The sequence below is a fragment of the Anomaloglossus baeobatrachus genome, chromosome 8 (assembly GCF_048569485.1).
Source record: "Anomaloglossus baeobatrachus isolate aAnoBae1 chromosome 8, aAnoBae1.hap1, whole genome shotgun sequence".
In the NCBI taxonomy this organism is placed as follows: Eukaryota; Metazoa; Chordata; class Amphibia; order Anura; family Aromobatidae; genus Anomaloglossus; species Anomaloglossus baeobatrachus.
In genome coordinates, this window is record NC_134360.1 from 56,143,348 (window position 1) to 56,161,209 (window position 17,862).

At 53.8% G+C, this 17,862-nt stretch overlaps 1 protein-coding gene across 1 annotated transcript in view; it reads left to right on the forward strand.

Annotated features, from left to right (window-relative positions):
* DNAH1 (dynein axonemal heavy chain 1) overlaps positions 1–17,862 on the forward strand; it is a 105,538-nt gene that overhangs the window by 29,797 nt on the left and 57,879 nt on the right. Inside the window, exons 23-32 of the mRNA XM_075321632.1 lie at positions 7,919–8,040; positions 8,377–8,482; positions 8,612–8,791; positions 8,868–9,008; positions 9,266–9,429; positions 9,525–9,638; positions 9,717–9,905; positions 10,002–10,107; positions 10,305–10,418; positions 13,305–13,454. Of these exons, the coding sequence (XP_075177747.1) occupies positions 7,919–8,040; positions 8,377–8,482; positions 8,612–8,791; positions 8,868–9,008; positions 9,266–9,429; positions 9,525–9,638; positions 9,717–9,905; positions 10,002–10,107; positions 10,305–10,418; positions 13,305–13,454 (1,386 nt within the window). The remainder of the gene's footprint in view (positions 1–7,918; positions 8,041–8,376; positions 8,483–8,611; positions 8,792–8,867; positions 9,009–9,265; positions 9,430–9,524; positions 9,639–9,716; positions 9,906–10,001; positions 10,108–10,304; positions 10,419–13,304; positions 13,455–17,862) is intronic.

Here is a 17,862-nt window from a genome sequence, read left to right on the forward strand (position 1 = left end):
GGTGAGAAGGGCCAAAACCATGGGCTAAAATGGAGTCACCAGGGACCAACTGTGTGGAGACGTGGTCTGGTAACTACCGTGTTTTTTGCAAAAATAAGCCCCCACAAAAATAAGCCATTGCAGGGATTTTCAGCACTTTTGGAGCAAGGCTTAAGGGTGCTTTACACGCTGCGACATCGCTACCGATATATCGTCGGGGTCACGTCGTTAGTGACGCACATCCGACGCCGGTAGCGACATCGCAGCGTGTGACACCAAGGAACGACGATCAACGATCGCAAAATCGTTCAAAAAAGGTGATCGTTGACACGTCGCTCCTTTCCTTAATATCGTTTGCTGCCACCAGTACGATGTTGTTCGTCGTTCCTATGGCAGCACACATCGCTATGTGTGACACCGCAGGAACGACGAACATCTCCTTACTGCGTCCACCGGCAATGCGGAAGGAAGGAGGTGGGCGGGATGTTACGTCCCTCTCATCTCCACCCCTCCGCTTCTATTGGCCAGCCGCTTATTGACACCGCAGTGACGATGCTATGACGCCGAACGCACCTCCCCCTTGAGGGAGGGATTGTTCGGCGGTCACAGCGACGTTGCTGACAAGGTATGTGCGTGTGACGCTGCCGTAGCGATAATGTTCGCTATGGCAGTGAGCACCAAATGTCGCACGAACGACGGGGGTGGGTGCTATCACGCTCGACATCGCTAGCAATCGCTAGCGATGTCGCAGCGTGTAAAGCACCCTTTAAATAGAAGCCCTACCCCGAAAATAAGCCCTAGTCGCGATTCAATAATCAAGTGTCCATGCAGGTAAAAAAATGAAAGATACTGCAGGACACTTCATTATAGACAGCGGACACCTCTCAATCACACTCACAGGACGCCGAGCGGGGGGCCCTGCAGTGGATCGCACACCCACAAAAATCAGATCTCACACCCTCACACATCAGATCGCACACACACTCGCGTATCAGATCATGCAAACACACTCACCACATCCAGCAATACCGATTTCTTTTTCGCTCCTAATTGGGAGACCCAGACAGTGTGACAGTGGGTGTATAGCTACTGCCCTCTGGAGGCCGCACAAAGAACTACACTTAAAAGTGTAAGGCCCCTCCCCTTCTGGCTATACACCCTCCCGTAGGAGTACAGATTCCTCAGTTTTAGCTTTGTGCGCAAGGAGGTCAGACACGCACGCATAGCTCCATTGTTTTTAGTCAGCAGCAGCTGCTGACTATGTCGGATGGAAGAAAAGAGGACACATATAGTGTCCCCAGCATGCTCCCTTCTCACCCCACTGTATGTCGGAGGTGTTTGTAAGGTTGAGGTACCCATTGCGGGTACGGCGGCAGGAGCCCACATGCTGATTCCTTCCCCATCCCTTTTTACAGGGCTCTGGGTGAAGTGGGATTTACCGGTCTCCAGGCACTGAGACCGTGCTCCATCTACAGCCCCTGGAGAAGATGCTGGATGGAGCGGAGTACATCAGGGACATGGCCCTGCTTCCTCAAGGTACTCTGTGTCCCCGTGCATTTGGCGCTCACACCGCAGCATGCTGGGTGTTGTAGTGCGCCGGGGGACATCAGCGCTACGGCGCTTGTGCCAGGCCTCATTCAGCTTCGCTGAAGCAGGCACACTTCTAGGAATCGGTCGCGCCGGCCGCTGGGACTGCGGCGCGGCTGGCACTTGTGGTGCGCCGGGGACTTCAGCGCGGCCCGCGCTTTTACGGCGGCCGCGCTGATAACTCGAGTCCCCGGCTTTTGCGGCCTGCTTCCGTTCGTTCCCGCCCCCGGACCTGCCAGTCAGGAGAGGGGCGGGACGCTGGCCACGTCTAGGAATCGGTCATGCCGGCCGCTGGGACTGCGGCGCGGCTGGCACTTGTGGTGCGCCGGGGACTTCAGCGCGGCCCGCGCTTTTACGGCGGCCGCGCTGATAACTCGAGTCCCCGGCTTTTGCGGCCTGCTTCCGTTCGTTCCCGCCCCCAGACCTGCCAGTCAGGAGAGGGGCGGGACGCTGGCCAGTGCATCAGCGCTGAGGGCTGGAGTCGTTTTTACATACTCCAGCCCTCACAATCGGCACAGAGGGGACACTGTTTCCCGCACTTTTGTTTGGGAACTCCCACGGACCGCCCCTCTCCACAGACGCCGGCAGCCATTCCTGCTGACACGCTGAGCTGCAGAGGGGAGCCGGGGAGACCCAGACAAGGAATCTGCAGCCTCTTACCCGCTATTCAGCGGGCGGTAAGCAGCCCTCAGGGCTCACCCCCTCTTGTGCCAGTATTATTCTTAGTATTTTGTTTCTACAAATACTTTGTATTGCATAGCGCTGGTCGCCCTTTGGCTATAGACTCTCTCACATTGCAGAGAGCCAGCAGCATGTCGTCCGTAAAACGCAAGGGTGCCAAGGCACAGACATTATATGCCTCCTGCACCGCTTGTGGGACTTTTCTACCGGCAGGCTCCACGGACCCCCATTGTGTGCAGTGCTCGGCCCCTGCGGCGCTTGCACAGTCGGGACCTCTGCTGGACGTGTCCCAGGGTGTACCACCTGTGAATGCTGTCCAGGTGACAGGAACTGAGTTTGCAGCTTTTGCTGACAGAATGTCTCTCACTATGTCACAAATTCTTGACACATTGCGAGCTAGGCCTGTACTTCAGGCCACGGACACTGTGCAATCATTGCCCCCTGGTCCCCCTCAGCTCCAAGCTCCGGGACGGGCATATACACCTCAGGGTGAAGACTCTGACTCGGACGATGGCCCCGGGCAGCCTAAGCGGGCTCGCTATGACGGGCCTTCACATTCATCTCAATGGTCAGGATCCCAGCGAGATGAATCTATGGGTGATGAGGCGGACGTAACTGATCAGGATTCTGATCCTGGGACCGCTCTCAATCTAGATACACCAGATGGTGACGCCATAGTTAATGATCTTATATTTAACATCAATAAGATGTTAAATATTTCCCCACCAGCTCCTCTTGTGGAGGAGTCAGCTTCGCAGCACGAGAGAATCCATTTCAGATACCCTAAGCGTACTTTAAGCACTTTTCTGGACCACGCTGACTTTAGAGACGCAATCCAGAAACCCCACGCTTATCCTGAAAGGCGTTTTCCTAAACGGCTTAAAGATACACGCTATCCTTTTCCCCCTGAGGTGGTCAAGGGTTGGACCCAGTGTCCAAAAGTGGATCCTCCAATTTCCAGGCTTGCAGCTAGATCCTTGGTTGCAGTTGAAGATGGAGCGGCACTTAAAGATGCCACTGACAGGCAGATGGAGCTCTGGCTGAAATCCATCTATGAAGCGATTGGAGCGTCATTAGCGCCTTCTTTTGCGGCCGTATGGGCACTCCAAGCTATCTCAGCCGGGCTTGCGCGAGTTGACTCCGTCACACGTGCATGTGCCCCGCAGGTAGCACCATTGACCTCGCAAATGGCGGCATTCGCGTCGTACGCGATTAATGCTGTTCTTGACGCTACAAGCCGCACGGCAGTGGCGTCAGCCAACTCCGTTGTTTTGCGTAGGGCCCTGTGGTTGAGACATTGGAAAGCAGATTCTCATTCCAAGAAGTGCTTAACCAATTTGCCTTTTTCTCGTGACCGATTGTTTGGAGAGCGTTTGGATGAAATCATCAAACACTCCAAGGGTAAGGACTCATCCTTACCGCAACACAGACAAAACAGACCCCAACAGAGGAAGGGTCAGTCTGGTTATCGGTCCTTTCGAGGACCGGGCAGGTCCCAATTCGCCTCGTCAAAAAAGACTCAAAAAGACCAGAGACGCTCAGATTCTTGGAGGTCTCAGTCACGCCCAAAAAGGACAGCCGGAGGAACCGTTGCCAAGACGGCGTCCTCCTGACTTGCGGTCTCCGATTCCCACACCCGCGGTCGGTGGGAGGCTTTCCCACTTTGGCGACATCTGGCTGTCACACGTCAAAGACCGTTGGGTGAGGGATATTCTGTCTCACGGGTACAGGATAGAGTTCAGTTCTCGTCCGCCAACTCGTTTCTTCAGAACTTCTCCACCACCAGACCGAGCCGATGCTCTGTTGCAGGCGGTGGCCGCTCTAAAGGCGGAAGGAGTGGTGACCTCCGTCCCGCTTCAGGAACAAGGTCACGGTTTTTACTCCAATCTGTTTGTGGTCCCAAAAAAGGACGGATCGTATCGGCCCGTCCTGGATCTAAAGTTGCTCAACAGACACGTAAAAGTCAGGAGGTTCCGGATGGAATCCCTACGCTCCGTCATAGCCTCAATGTCTCAAGGAGATTTTCTAGCATCAATAGATATCAAGGATGCGTATCTCCACGTGCCGATCGCACCAGAGCATCAGCGTTTCCTACGCTTCGTCATACACGACGAACACCTACAGTTCGTAGCGTTACCTTTCGGTCTGGCAACAGCCCCCCGGGTCTTCACCAAGGTCATGGCAGCAGTAGTAGCTGTTCTGCACTCGCAGGGTCACTCGGTCATCCCGTATCTAGACGACCTGCTTATAAAGGCACCCTCTCAAGAGGCATGCCAACACAGTCTGAAGGTGGCACTAGACACTCTCCAGAGTTTCGGGTGGATTATCAACTTTCCAAAGTCTCATCTAACCCCGACCCAATCTCTGACTTATCTTGGCATGGAGTTTCATACTCTATCAGCGATAGTGAAGCTTCCACTGGACAAGCAGTGCTCGCTACGGACTGGAGTGCAATCTCTCCTTCAGAGCCAGTCGCACTCACTGAGGCGCCTCATGCATTTCCTAGGAAAGATGGTAGCAGCAATGGAGGCAGTCCCGTTCGCGCAGTTTCATCTGCGCCCTCTACAATGGGACATTCTACGCCAATGGGACGGGAAATCGACGTCCCTCGACAGGACTGTCTCCCTCTCTCAGACTGCCAAGGACTCTCTGCGTTGGTGGCTTCTCCCCACCTCATTGTCACAGGGAAAGTCGTTCCTTCCCCCGTCCTGGGCAGTGGTCACGACGGATGCGAGCCTATCAGGGTGGGGAGCGGTGTATCTCCACCACAGGGCTCAGGGGATGTGGACTCTGGAAGAGTCCACCCTGCAGATCAATGTTCTGGAAATCAGAGCAATCTATCTTGCCCTGCGAGCCTTCCAACAATGGCTGGAAGGCAAGCAGATTCGGATTCAGTCGGACAATTCTACGGCGGTGGCGTACATCAACCACCAAGGGGGAACACGCAGTCGCCAAGCTTTTCAAGAAGTCCAACGGATTTTGACGTGGGTGGAAAGCAGAGCGTCCACCATATCCGCAGTTCACATCCCAGGCGTGGAAAACTGGGAAGCAGACTTTCTCAGTCGCCAGGGCATGGACGCAGGAGAATGGTCCCTTCACCCGGACGTGTTTCAGCAGATCTGTTGCCGCTGGGGGACGCCGGACGTCGATCTGATGGCGTCACGGCACAACAACAAGGTCCCAGTTTTCATGGCACGGTCTCACGATCACCGAGCACTGGCGGCAGACGCCTTGGTTCAGGATTGGTCGCAATTCCGACTCCCCTATGTGTTCCCACCTCTAGCATTGTTACCCAGAGTTCTCCGGAAAATCAGGTCCGACTGCCATCGAGCCATACTCGTCGCTCCAGATTGGCCAAGAAGGTCGTGGTACCCGGATCTGTGGCATCTCACGGTAGGCCAACCGTGGACACTTCCAGACCGTCCAGATTTGCTGTCTCAAGGGCCGTTTTTCCATCTGAATTCTGCGGCCCTGAACCTGACTGTGTGGCCATTGAGTCCTGGATCCTAGCGGCCTCAGGTTTATCCCATAAAGTTGTTGCCACAATGAGACAGGCTAGAAAACCATCCTCAGCTAAGATCTATCACAGAACGTGGAAGATTTTCTTAGCGTGGTGCTTGGCTCAAGGGTTTTCTCCCTGGCCATTTGCATTGCCAATTTTTCTTTCCTTCCTGCAGTCTGGGTTGGAAAAAGGTTTGTCGCTTAGCTCTCTTAAGGGTCAAGTCTCCGCGCTATCCGTATTCTTTCAGAAGCGCTTGGCACAGCTTTCTAAAGTACGCACGTTTCTCCAAGGAGTTTGTCATATCGTTCCTCCTTACAGACGGCCATTGGAACCCTGGGATCTGAACAAGGTTCTCATTGCTCTCCAGAAGCCGCCTTTCGAGCCTTTGAAAGAGGTTCTCCTTTCTCGGCTTTCACAAAAGGTAGTTTTTCTTGTGGCGGTCACGTCTCTTCGAAGAGTGTCCGAGCTAGCGGCGTTATCTTGCAAATCTCCCTTCCTGGTGTTTCACCAAGACAAGGTAGTACTGCGTCCAATTCCAGAGTTTTCTCCCAAGGTGGTTTCTTCCTTTCATCTCAATCAGGATATCACTTTACCATCTTTGTGTCCGCATCCAGTTCACCAATTTGAAAAGGGTTTACATCTGTTGGACCTGGTGAGAGCACTCAGGATTTACATTTCTCGCACGGCGGCTCTACGCCGTTCTGATGCGCTCTTTGTCCTAGTCGCTGGTCAGCATAAGGGATCGCAAGCTTCCAAATCCACCCTGGCGCGGTGGATCAAGGAACCAATTCTTCACACATACCGTTCTGCTGGGCTTCCGATTCCATCTGGACTGAAGGCCCATTCTACCAGAGCCGTGGGTGCGTCCTGGGCATTACGGCATCAGGCTACGGCTCAGCAAGTGTGCCAGGCGGCTACCTGGTCGAGTCTGCACACGTTTACCAAACACTATCAAGTGCATACCTACGCTTCGGCAGATGCCAGCCTAGGTAGACAGGTCCTTCAGGCGGCGGTGGCCCACCTGTAGGAGGAGGCTGTCTGACAGCCCGTTCATGTGGTATCTTTTTACCCACCCAGGGACTGCTTTTGGACGTCCCACTGTCTGGGTCTCCCAATTAGGAGCGAAAAAGAAGAAGGGAATTTTGTTTACTTACCGTAAATTCCTTTTCTTCTAGCTCCAATTGGGAGACCCAGCACCCGCCCTATTTGTTCTTAGGGTTTCGTTTTTCGGGTGCACATGTTGTTCATGTTGTTTCTTAAGTTCTCCGATCGTGTTATCGGATTGAATTTGTTTTTGAAACTGTTATTGGCTTTCCTCCTTCTTGCTTTGGTACTAAAACTGAGGAATCTGTACTCCTACGGGAGGGTGTATAGCCAGAAGGGGAGGGGCCTTACACTTTTAAGTGTAGTTCTTTGTGCGGCCTCCAGAGGGCAGTAGCTATACACCCACTGTCACACTGTCTGGGTCTCCCAATTGGAGCTAGAAGAAAAGGAATTTACGGTAAGTAAACAAAATTCCCTTCTTCTTCTGTCCGGCAGAGAATCTTGAGACACAGTGTGGTGGAACGCATAGAGCACAATGATAAGTTTCACCGCCGGGTCCTCAATGTGTTCCACTGCACTGCGTCCCATCTTTCCCTTGCTGGCCAGAAGCACTCGGTATTGCCGGATGTGGTAAGTGTGTTTGTGCGATCTCATTTATGATTGTGTATGCGTTCTGATGTGTGTGTGTGTGTGTGTATATGTGTGTGTGTATGTGTGCGCGCGATCTGATGTGTGTGTGTGCGCGCGCGTGCGTGTGTGTGCACGATCTGATGTGTGTGTGTGTGTGTGTGTGTGCGCGCGATCTGATGTGTGTGTGTGTGTGTGTGTGTGCGATCTGATGTGTGTGAGTGTGTCAGCCAGAATCAGGGGATGCAGCATGGAGCATACCTGCTGGGAGCGCCCGCTCAAGATCACAGGAGAACCTGGGAGCCAAGCAGTCGTCCGGGGTCTGGTAAGTATGAGCCTCCTGGGAAGGGAGGGGTCTGCTTTTTTTTTGAGGGGGGTAATCTTACCCCAGACCATGTTTCTCCAAGAACAAGACCTACCCTAAAAATAAGCCCTACTGTATAAGACAGCGTCTTATTTTTGGAGAAACATGATAGTGAGAAGCTACTTTTCTCCTAGGTCATTTCCTTGTGCCCAGATCCTCGCCTCCTGGAAAGTCTTAGAGAATGCAACAAACTGCTGGAACTGGTGCAGAAAGGTCTCAGTGAATACTTGGAGACCAAAAGAGGAGCTTTCCCCAGGTAAGAAGATCCTAGTGGTGAAGACCTGAGCACAATGCTGAGTACTGGGTCTTCATACTGATCCCCTGAGCATTAAACTCAACCCTGTGCAGTAATTGGCACAGACATAATGCATATTTGTGATCCTGCCACCAAGCAGACGTTTCATAAGTCACGGCGGCTTTCCACTCCATCATTAGAAATGTTAGACCCTAGCCTGTGCTAAGTGCCTAACATCTTGAGTACTGTGATGAGTACATGTGTATGCTGCTGTGTACTTGAGCATTTCACATGACACCAGCAAGTCTCACCCTGGTGTGAGCTGGAGGGTGAAGCTGAGATCTGCGCCTCTTTCAGGTTCTACTTTCTTTCCGATGATGAACTCCTGGAGATACTGTCCCAAACCAAGGATCCCACCGCCGTGCAGCCGCACCTACGCAAATGCTTTGAGAACATTGCCCGGGTGAGATCATGGGGCTACAATCGGGATCGGTTACTTATTCATTGTTGCTGCAAATGAACATTTCTTCATTAATTCTCCCATGTCAGGTCGTACCCATTGAGGTTAAGCATTCTTGCTTCTTCTTTCCAGTTGCTGTTTCAGCCAGATCTACAGATCACCCACATGTACTCAGCTGAGGGCGAGGAGGTGCAGCTGTCCAAACCGATCTACCCAACGGGCAATGTGGAGGACTGGTTACTGGAGGTGGAGAAGGTTATGAAGGCCAGCGTACGGGATTACATAGAGAGATCCATAAAGGCCTATCCGGAGGTAAACCTCGTCAGAGCTCCAGTTGTCTTATGTCTCTATGTCGAATTTGGACGTCTTCACAGCTTCTTATTTCCAGATTCCTCGTTCAGAGTGGGTGCTGAACTGGCCAGGTCAGGTCACCATAGCCGGATGTCAGACATTTTGGACTAAGGAAGTGTCTGAAGCTCTTGAGGCCAGGGATCTGTCCACCAGGCTGTTCCCACAGCTGGAGGCTCAGGTCAGTGTGCTGGTCTACAGTGGTCTCAGGCTTGTTGAGTCTTATCATTGGAGTTGAAGATATTCTAGGGGAGAATTGGCGCAATATGCAGATGGTCTACGATTCCAGCGCCACCTTCCACTACGTACCGGCACCATCTGTCTGGGTTCACCCCCTTTCCCCTGCATTCACCGATCTCTCTTGATTGTGATTCAATACTTTGATCCTTAGGAGTGACACACAGACACCTAATGTTCAGTGTCCATCTCTTCCTGTAGCTCAGTGACCTTGTCGCCTTAGTCCGCGGTAAGTTATCTCGCATGCAACGTTCCATCCTCTCTGCCCTCATCGTGATCGAGGTCCATGCCAAAGATGTAGCCGCTCGCCTGATTGAGGAGGACGTTAACAGCGTCAATGATTTTGAGTGGATATCCCAACTCCGGTATGGTCACAGCTAGAAAAATATAAATATGGTGGAGCCATGCTATAGCCAATGACTCCACAACATATGGTTACAATCCTTCCTGTAACTTGCAGGTATTACTGGAGCCGGGATGACCTGTATGTTAGAGCGGTCAATGCAGAGTTCCTCTATGGGTATGAATACCTCGGGAACACAGGACGTCTGGTCATAACTCCGCTGACGGACAGGTACGTTTTCCCCATGATACGAGAGAAATGGGAGTGACAAAGGGCAGAACAATAAGTGGTGTCTCAATGTTATTGTAGGTGTTATCTGACACTCACAGGAGCCCTCCATTTAAAGTTTGGGGGTGCCCCTGCTGGACCCGCTGGCACAGGGAAGACAGAGACTACTAAAGACCTGGGGAAAGCTCTCGCAATCCAGACTGTTGTGTTCAATTGCTCCGACCAACTGGACTTCATGGCCATGGGCAAATTCTTCAAAGGACTAGCCAGGTGTGTGATGAAGACCCGATATTCGCTGCTCACTGTAGGACATGGACGGTTTTATGTTACGGGTTTTCTCACATACTTCTGTCCATCTCTTTTTAGCTCCGGAGCCTGGGCCTGCTTTGACGAATTCAATCGGATTGATATTGAGGTGTTGTCCGTGGTCGCCCAGCAGATTACCACAATCCAGAAGGCTCAGCAGCAACGGGTAAGGAAAGGGGCCAAAGTGGTGTCCGACCTGACGGTGTCCAGCCGTTCAACACTACAACTCCCAGCATGGAGCATGCTAGAAGTTATAGTTTTAAAGAAGCAGGACAGGTGCAATTCGGGAATCACTTACCGTGGGCAATGTCTGCACCCCACTGGTCGTCACTGCAGTTCATTCACATGTCATCATCTCCTCAGGTGGATCGCTTCACGTTCGAAGGTGTGGAGATCCCGTTAGTGTCAACCTGCGCTGTGTTCATTACCATGAATCCTGGCTATGCTGGGCGTACCGAGTTACCAGATAACCTGAAGGTAACTGCACTCTTACCAGTATCCCCAGTACAGGGGTTTTATATCATGGCAAAGTCTATAGACGTGTTATCAGTACCAGTCTATGGAGCTGTCACCAGTATCCCCAGTACCTGTCTGTGGAGGTGTCACCAGTATTCCCAGTACCAGGCTGTGGAGGTGTCTCCAGTATCCCCAGTACTCGGCTGTGGAGGTGTCTCCAGTATCCCCAGTACCAGTTTGTGGAGGTGTCTCCAGTATCCCCAGTACCAGTCTGTGGAGGTGTCTCCAGTATCCCCAGTACCAGGCTGTGGAGGTGTCTCCAGTATCCCCAGTACTCGGCTGTGGAGGTGTCTCCAGTATCCCCAGTACTCGGCTATGGAGGTGTCTCCAGTATCCTCAGTACCAGTCAGTGGAGGTGTCTCCAGTATCCCCAGTACTCATGTATGGAGGTGTTACCAATATCCCCAGTACCAGTCTGTTTATGTATCACCAGTATCCCCAATACCAGTCTGTGGTGGTGTCACCAGTATCTTCATTACCCGTCTATAAAACTGTCTCCAGTATCCCCAGTACCAGTCTGTGGAGGTGTCTCCAGTATCCCCAGTACCAGTCTGTGGAGGTGTCTCCAGTATCCCCAGTACCAGTCTGTGGAGGTGTCTCCAGTATCCCTAGTACCAGGCTGTGGAGGTGTCTCCAGTATCCCCAGTACTCGGCTGTGGAGGTGTCTCCAGTATCCCCAGTACTCGGCTGTGGAGGTGTCTCCAGTATCCCCAGTACTCGGCTGTGGAGGTGTCTCCAGTATCCCCAGTACCAGGCTGTGGAGGTGTCTCCAGTATCCCCAGTACCAGTCTGTGGAGGTGTATCCAGTATCCCCAGTGCCAGGCTGTGGAGGTGTCTCCAGTATCCACAGTACCAGGCTGTGGAAGTGTCTCCAGTATCCCCAGTACCCGGCTGTGGAGGTGTCTCCAGTATCCCCAGTACTCGGCTGTGGAGGTGTCTCCAGTATCCCCAGTACTCGGCTGTGGAGGTGTCTCCAGTATCCCCAGTACTCGGCTGTGGAGGTGTCTCCAGTATCCCCAGTACTCGGCTGTGGAGGTGTCTCCAGTATCCCCAGTACTCGCCTGTGGAGGTGTCTCCTCTCCAGTATCCCCAGTACCAGGCTGTGGAAGTGTCTCCAGTATCCCCAGTACTCGGCTGTGGAGGTGTCTCCAGTATCCCCAGTACCAGTCTGTGAAGGTGTCTCCAGTATCCCCAGTACTCGGCTGTGGAGGTGTCTCCAGTATCCCCAGTACTCGGCTGTGGAGGTGTCTCCAGTATCCCCAGTACCAGTCTATGGAGGTGTCTCCAGTATCCCCAGTACCAGTCTGTGGAGGTGTCTCCAGTATCCCCAGTACCAGTCTGTGGAGGTGTCTCCAGTATCCCCAGTACCAGTCTGTGGAGGTGTCTCCAGTATCCCCAGTACCAGGCTGTGGAGGTGTCTCCAGTATCCCCAGTACCAGTCTGTGGAGGTGTATCCAGTATCCCCAGTACCAGGCTGTGGAGGTGTCTCCAGTATCCCCAGTACCAGGCTGTGGAAGTGTCTCCAGTATCCCCAGTACTCGGCTGTGGAGGTGTCTCCAGTATCCCCAGTACTCGGCTGTGGAGGTGTCTCCAGTATCCCCAGTACTCGGCTGTGGAGGTGTCTCCAGTATCCCCAGTACCAGGCTGTGGAAGTGTCTCCAGTATCCCCAGTACTCGGCTGTGGAGGTGTCTCCAGTATCCCCAGTACTCGGCTGTGGAGGTGTCTCCAGTATCCCCAGTACTCGGCTGTGGAGGTGTCTCCAGTATCCCCAGTACCAGTCTGTGGAGGTGTCTCCAGTATCCCCAGTACCAGGCTGTGGAGGTGTCTCCAGTATCCCCAGTACTCGGCTGTGGAGGTGTCTCCAGTATCCCCAGTACCAGTCTGTGGAGGTGTCTCCAGTATCCCCAGTACTCGGCTGTGGAGGTGTCTCCAGTATCCCCAGTACTCGGCTGTGGAGGTGTCTCCAGTATCCCCAGTACTCGGCTGTGGAGGTGTCTCCAGTATCCCCAGTACTCGGCTGTGGAGGTGTCTCCAGTATCCCCAGTACCAGGCTGTGGAGGTGTCTCCAGTATCCCCAGTACTCGGCTGTGGAGGTGTCTCCAGTATCCCCAGTACCAGTCTGTGGAGGTGTCTCCAGTATCCCCAGTACCAGGCTGTGGAGGTGTCTCCAGTATCCCCAGTACTCGGCTGTGGAGGTGTCTCCAGTATCCCCAGTACCAGTCTGTGGAGGTGTCTCCAGTATCCCCAGTACTCGGCTGTGGAGGTGTCTCCAGTATCCCCAGTACTCGGCTGTGGAGGTGTCTCCAGTATCCCCAGTACTCGGCTGTGGAGGTGTCTCCAGTATCCCCAGTACCAGGCTGTGGAGGTGTCTCCAGTATCCCCAGTACTCGGCTGTGGAGGTGTCTCCAGTATCCCCAGTACTCGGCTATGGAGGTGTCTCCAGTATCCCCAGTACTCGGCTGTGGAGGTGTCTCCAGTATCCCCAGTACTCGGCTGTGGAGGTGTCTCCAGTATCCCCAGTACTCGGCTGTGGAGGTGTCTCCAGTATCCCCAGTACTCGGCTGTGGAGGTGTCTCCAGTATCCCCAGTACTCGGCTGTGGAGGTGTCTCCAGTATCCCCAGTACTCGGCTGTGGAGGTGTCTCCAGTATCCCCAGTACTCGGCTATGGAGGTGTCTCCAGTATCCCCAGTACTCGGCTGTGGAGGTGTCTCCAGTATCCCCAGTACTCGGCTGTGGAGGTGTCTCCAGTATCCCCAGTACTCATGTATAGAGACGTTACCAATATCCCCAGTACCAGTCAGTGTAGGTGTCTCCAGTTCACCCTGCTATATTTTTCTCCCCGCAGGCGCTCTTCCGCCCCGTGGCGATGATGGTGCCGGATTACGCCATGATTGCTGAGATCTCGTTATATTCTTTCGGATTCAACAACGCCAAGGTTTTAGCAAAGAAAATAACGACGACATTCAAGCTTTCCTCCGAGCAGCTGAGCTCTCAGGTGACACGTCATGCTGCGCCCCTCCATGCTGCGCCCCTGGGGTGGGTCGGCCACTCAGGACCTAATGTGGCCACTGTCCAGTTTTTAATGTAAAAGTATAATGAGAAGACCTAACACTTCTCACAGCTGAGGGTTTGTTACAGTTGTATCCAGCTTAGTCAAACCTGAATTGCAGACTGCTACAGTGTAACAAACCCTCAGCACAGGAGAGAGGTTTGTGCTACTGTTGGGATTAACTAACAGAGGATTGTATAGACCAGAGATATTTGGAACAGACACATGAATCTCAAAAGGGTTTTATGCCTTAGACTATAAATAACAGTTTCCATTCACTGACAGCAACTAAAAAGTGAAGGATTAAAGTACAAAAATCACTAGGAAGTTGCAGAACTTTCCATTACAAAGGCATGGACCCCAGTCCTATATATTTGGTGAGGGACACATACCGCCCCCTGGTGTTCAATGATGACACTTTCTCCCGTCTTTTGATCTTTCCGCTTTTCTTTGTCGCTCCATTGGGAGACCCAGACAATTGGGTGTATAGCTACTGCCTCCGGAGGCCACACAAAGTATTACACTCAAAAGTGTAAACCCCTCCCCTCTGCTATACACCCTCCCGTGCATCACGGGCTCCTCAGTTTTATGCTTTGTGCGAAGGAGGCTGACATCCACGCATAGCTCCACATCTTAGTCAGCAGCAGCTGCTGACTATGTCGGATGGAAGAAAAGAGGGCCCATAGCAGGGCCCCCAGCATGCTCCCTTCTCACCCCACTCTGGTCGGCGGTGTTGTTAAGGTTGAGGTACCCATTGCGGGTACATAGGCAGGAGCCACATGCTGTTTTCCTTCCCCATCCCTTTAGGGCTCTGGGTGAAGTGGGATCCTAATCGGTCTCCAGGCACTGGGACCGTGCTCCCTCCGCAGCCCCTGGGAAATCTGCTGGACAGGAGCCGGGTATCGTCAGGGACAAGGCCCTGCTACTGTGAGGTACTCTGTGTCCCCGTGGGGACCGCGCATGGAGCGCTTGTGCCATACACACTGCAGCACTGCTGGGTGTGTTAGTGCGCCGGGGACTACCGCGCCGACCGTGCTTATTTGCCGGCCGCGCTTATAACTTTAGTCCCCGGCTTTTGCGGCCTAGTTTCGCTTATTCCCGCCCATAGGCCTGCCAGTCAGGGGAAGGGCGGGACGCTGCACAGGACGGCAGCACTGAGGGCTGGAGCATACTCTGTATCCTCCTCCCCCCTCACTCAGCACAGTGGGGCACTAGATTCCCGCACTTTCTAGGGCACGCCCACGGCCCCCTCCTCCCCACAGAACGCCGGCAGCCATTACTGTCAGCACTTCTGACGCTGGAGAGGAGAGACAACATCAGGGGGCCCGGGCACGGATTCTGGTGATCACACAACCACTGTGAGCGGTCGGTAAGCAGCACCTGAGGTGCTGGCCCCACTGAGTGCCGAAGTGTACATATATATATATATATGCTTGTTGTATGGTCGCACTGTTGTTTTTTGGCTACTCCTAGAGAAGCCTTACAGTCCAGCCCTGGGCACTGTTCAATCATTATACCACCCCCGGACCTGCCAGTCAGGAGGAAGGGCGGGACAGTCGGGCTGACGCCGACAGTGAGGGCCGGAGCACACTTCGCTGTCCTCCGCCCCCCTCACTAATCACGCTACGGAACTGATCCCCTCAAGGACTCAGTGTCCCCTTGGGGACGGTGCAGAGAGCAGCTTCGCCTCAGACTTGGCGACTACCGCGCCGACCGCGCCTGCTTGCCGGCCGCGGTCTGTAACTTTAGTTTCCGGCTTTTGCGGCCTAGCGACTTAAACTCTCGTCCCTGGCCCTGCCAGTCAGGGGGAAGGGCGGGACGGTCAGTCGGAGGCTAGCAGTGACGGCTGGAGCACACTTGGCTGTCCTCCGCCTCCCTCACGTTTCGCTCAGGGCACCAGATTCCTGCACTTTTGGGGTTACGCCCACGGCTCCCCCCTCCACTGTACACGCCGACAGCCATGTTTTCAGCAGCACATACTGCTTCAGGGTCGGTACACCAGGGGGCTTCTTCTCGATGCTGGGCCCCCTAGAGTGATGAACTGTATATGGGATACACTGTATATATGGCTATATAATGTTTGAATGCAGTTTCACTGGTTGAGCTTCGCCGGCGTTCCCTGTCCAGGCGGCAGGGACAGAGTTACAGCTTTGCTGAGAAACTCTCTGGGTCATTTTCACTATCCATGTCTCAGGCTATGGACAAATGGTCGGCTAAGAGACTAGGAGTTTGCAGTCCAGACCGGCCCCTTACACAGGACCCGGGCACTGCGGGATCGCCCCAGGCCTCCCTCGGTCTGCGACGAAGCGTGTTCCTGGGGTGGCCTCTAGTTAGTACGTGGTAAACTCCAGCACGAACCGCAGTCCCAGTCCGGCTAAGCAGCCTTGCTTGGAATCTTCCCCGACTTCTAGGGTCTCAGCTTGAGGACCCTCTAGAGGATGGGGCGGAGGTCGCAACCCAGGACTCTGTCCGGACGTGGCTCTCAAGGCTTCACAGATTCTGTCCAGAAGCACACCTTCCCGGACAAGCGTTTTACTGAACGCCTTATAACACACGTTGTCCCTTTCCCTCTGACGTTGTTAAGGTTTCGGCTCAGTGTCATAAGGTGCCCGCCAGTCTCGGACTGGCGGCTAGATCAGTAGTAGCAGTGGCTGGCGGGTCCACGCTCAAGAATGCCACGGACAGACAGATAGAACTCCTAATGGGATCCATCTATGAAGCCATAGGCGCGTCCGTTGCCCCAGCCTTTGCAGGGGTGGGCACTCCAGGCTATCTCAATCAATGCGGTCATCCTGTGCTTCGCAATTAGCGTCTTTGACGTCTCAGGCGGTGGTATTTTTATCCTCCGCCGTGCACAGAGAACCTTTTCTGCATGGCGGTCCAGGTCAGGGGAGTGGTCCCCACATGTCCAAGACCGATGTAGGAGACATTCTGTCTTACGGTCACAGGATAGAGCTCAGTTCTCGTCCTCCGACTCGTTGATTCACAGCATCTCCGTCCCCCGAGCGAGCCGATGCACGTTTCCAGTCGGTGAACACTCCGAAGGCAGGAGGAGTTGCGATCCTCGTTCCCCTTCAAGAACGTAGTCGCGGCTTTTTACTCCAGCTTGTTCGTGGTACCAGATAGGACGGATCACTCCGCCCCGTTCTGGACTTCACACGGCTCAACGGACGGAGAACCTGACGGTTCCGGATGGAATCTCTCCGCTTGCCATCACCTTTGATGGCCCAAGGAGGTTTCCTAGCATCAATCGACATCAGGGATGCTTATTTCCACGTGCCGATTGTACCAGAATATCAGCGCTTCCTGCGCTTCGCCATAGGGAACGAACACCTTCAGTTCGTGGCACTAACTTTCGGCCTGGTGACAGCCCTACGGGCCTTCACCAAGGTCATGACAACGGTGGTAGCGGTCCTACTCTCTCAGGCAATCTGCTGGTCAAGGCCCCCTCTCGGATGGCATGCCAACACAGACTGAACATTGCTCTAGAGACTCTCCAGAGATTCGGGTGGTTCATCAATTTTTCCTAAACTCAAAATTGGCACCGGCCCAATCACTGACATATCTCGGCATGGAGTTTCATACTCTCTCAGCGATAGTGAAGCTTCCGCTGGACAAACAGCGTTCACTACAGACAGGGGTGCAATCGTTCCTTCGAGCCCAGTCACACCCGTGAGGCGCCTCATGCACTTCCTAGAGAAGTTGGTGGCAGCAATAGAGGCAGCTCCGTTTGCGCAGATTCATCTGCGCCCACTTTAATGGGACTTTCTCCGCAAATGGGACAGCAATTCGACGTCCCTCGACAAGAACGTTGCTCCTTCTCGGGCAGCCATGGCCTCCCTTCAGTGGTGGCTTCTTCCCACTCTTGTCGAAGGAAAAATCCTTCCTGCCCACATCCTGGGCTGTGGTCACGGCGGACGCGAGTCTGTCAGGGAGTCTTCCTCCAAAACAGGGCTCAGGGTACATGGACTCAGCAGAGTCCTCCCTCCAGATCAATGTTCTGGAGAGAAGGGCAGTGTTCTAGCCCTAATAGCGTTCCAGCCATGGCTGGAAGGCAGGCAGATCCGAATTCAGTCGGACAACGCCACGGCGGTGGCATACATCAACCACCAAGGCGGCACAAGCAGTCGGCAAGCCTTCCAGCAAGTCCGGCGGATTCTGCTGTGGGTGGAAGCCACAGCCTCCACCATCTCCGCAGTTCACATCCCGGGCGTAGAAAACTGGGAAGCAGACTTTCTCAGTCGCCAGGGCATGGACGCAGGGGAATGGTCTCTTCGACCGGACGTGTTTCAAGAGATTGTTGCCGCTGGGGGAAGCCGGACGTCGACCTATTGGCGTCCCGGCACATCAACAA